This window comes from Odontomachus brunneus, unplaced genomic scaffold (genome assembly GCF_010583005.1).
Source record: "Odontomachus brunneus isolate Ranch 3 - 2012 unplaced genomic scaffold, Obru_v1 Obru_scaffold_007, whole genome shotgun sequence".
Lineage (NCBI taxonomy): Eukaryota > Metazoa > Arthropoda > Insecta > Hymenoptera > Formicidae > Odontomachus > Odontomachus brunneus.
Window position 1 is genome coordinate 2,338,077 of NW_022639457.1, and position 1,013 is coordinate 2,339,089.

The 1,013-nt window shown below is 27.3% G+C and overlaps 1 protein-coding gene across 1 annotated transcript in view; it reads right to left on the reverse strand.

Annotated features, from left to right (window-relative positions):
- Positions 1-169: 169 nt before the first annotated feature.
- The window catches only part of LOC116853996, a gene marked incomplete at its 5' end in the record, with an annotated part of 6,800 nt that continues 5,956 nt past the window's right edge, over positions 170-1,013 (reverse strand). Inside the window, one exon of the mRNA XM_032835422.1 lies at positions 170-388. Coding sequence (XP_032691313.1) covers positions 382-388 — 7 coding nt within the window. The remainder of the gene's footprint in view (positions 389-1,013) is intronic.

The window sequence follows — 1,013 nt, forward strand, 5'->3', positions numbered from 1 at the left end:
TATATATATATATATATATATATATATATATATATATAACTTCGTAGTATTATAATTTTATACTATAACTTTAAAAAAATCTTGATATTCAATTTTGTGAAAGAATTTAGCTTACGTACATGATTATATCTAAAAATTACTCGGGAATAAACACGATCAAATAAGAATGTTTGAGATTAGAAAACTGTATTAAGACATAATTATATAATTATATAAATCTATCACCGCATAATATGACATAAGATATAATTATATAAACCAATCACCGCATAATATGACATAAGACATAATTACATAAACCAATCACCGCATAATACATAAAGCAAAAATCACCGCATGTAAAATCATATGTAAAATCACTGCATAATATATCATAAAATATCATGATTTATTAGAAAAATCCAGATATTGCTTTGACTTTTCTTGCAACTTCGCTAATGTCTCTGGTCCAAAGTTTGACGCCGTTTGAAGTATTTTATAAAATAATAAATTGACAATTCTTTTTATGATTGAAAATTTAGCTGCATGATTGAAGAAAAATCTGGAATTACAATAACATTAGTTACAAAATGTGCAGTATAAAAATACTCTCTCATTTGCATCTGTTAAATAAGTACTTATATCAGGAAATCAATGTCGCGTCATTAAATCAAATAGTGTTATAATGTGAAAAATATGTATTACATACTTGTAAATGTTATAAGCGATCCACTCTCCATACTTGAGTGATGCATACAAGTTGGGCATCTCAAGATTTAAAGATTCTGCCAAAAGCAGAGTCATTATCTTATGAGTCATATACAGATAAGGATAATAATTTATAGATTCGGTGATATTTCTGATTATGTACATCCATTCGGATGTGATGTCTGTAAAATTAATCTTTATCCAATGTTGATCTAAATCACATAGGCGTTGCTTTATTTCCTTGAAGCTGCCACGGAAAAAATTGTACCTAGCGGAATACATTTGACAGAATGTATTTCGTTCAGAAATGCAAGAGACGTCTAAAG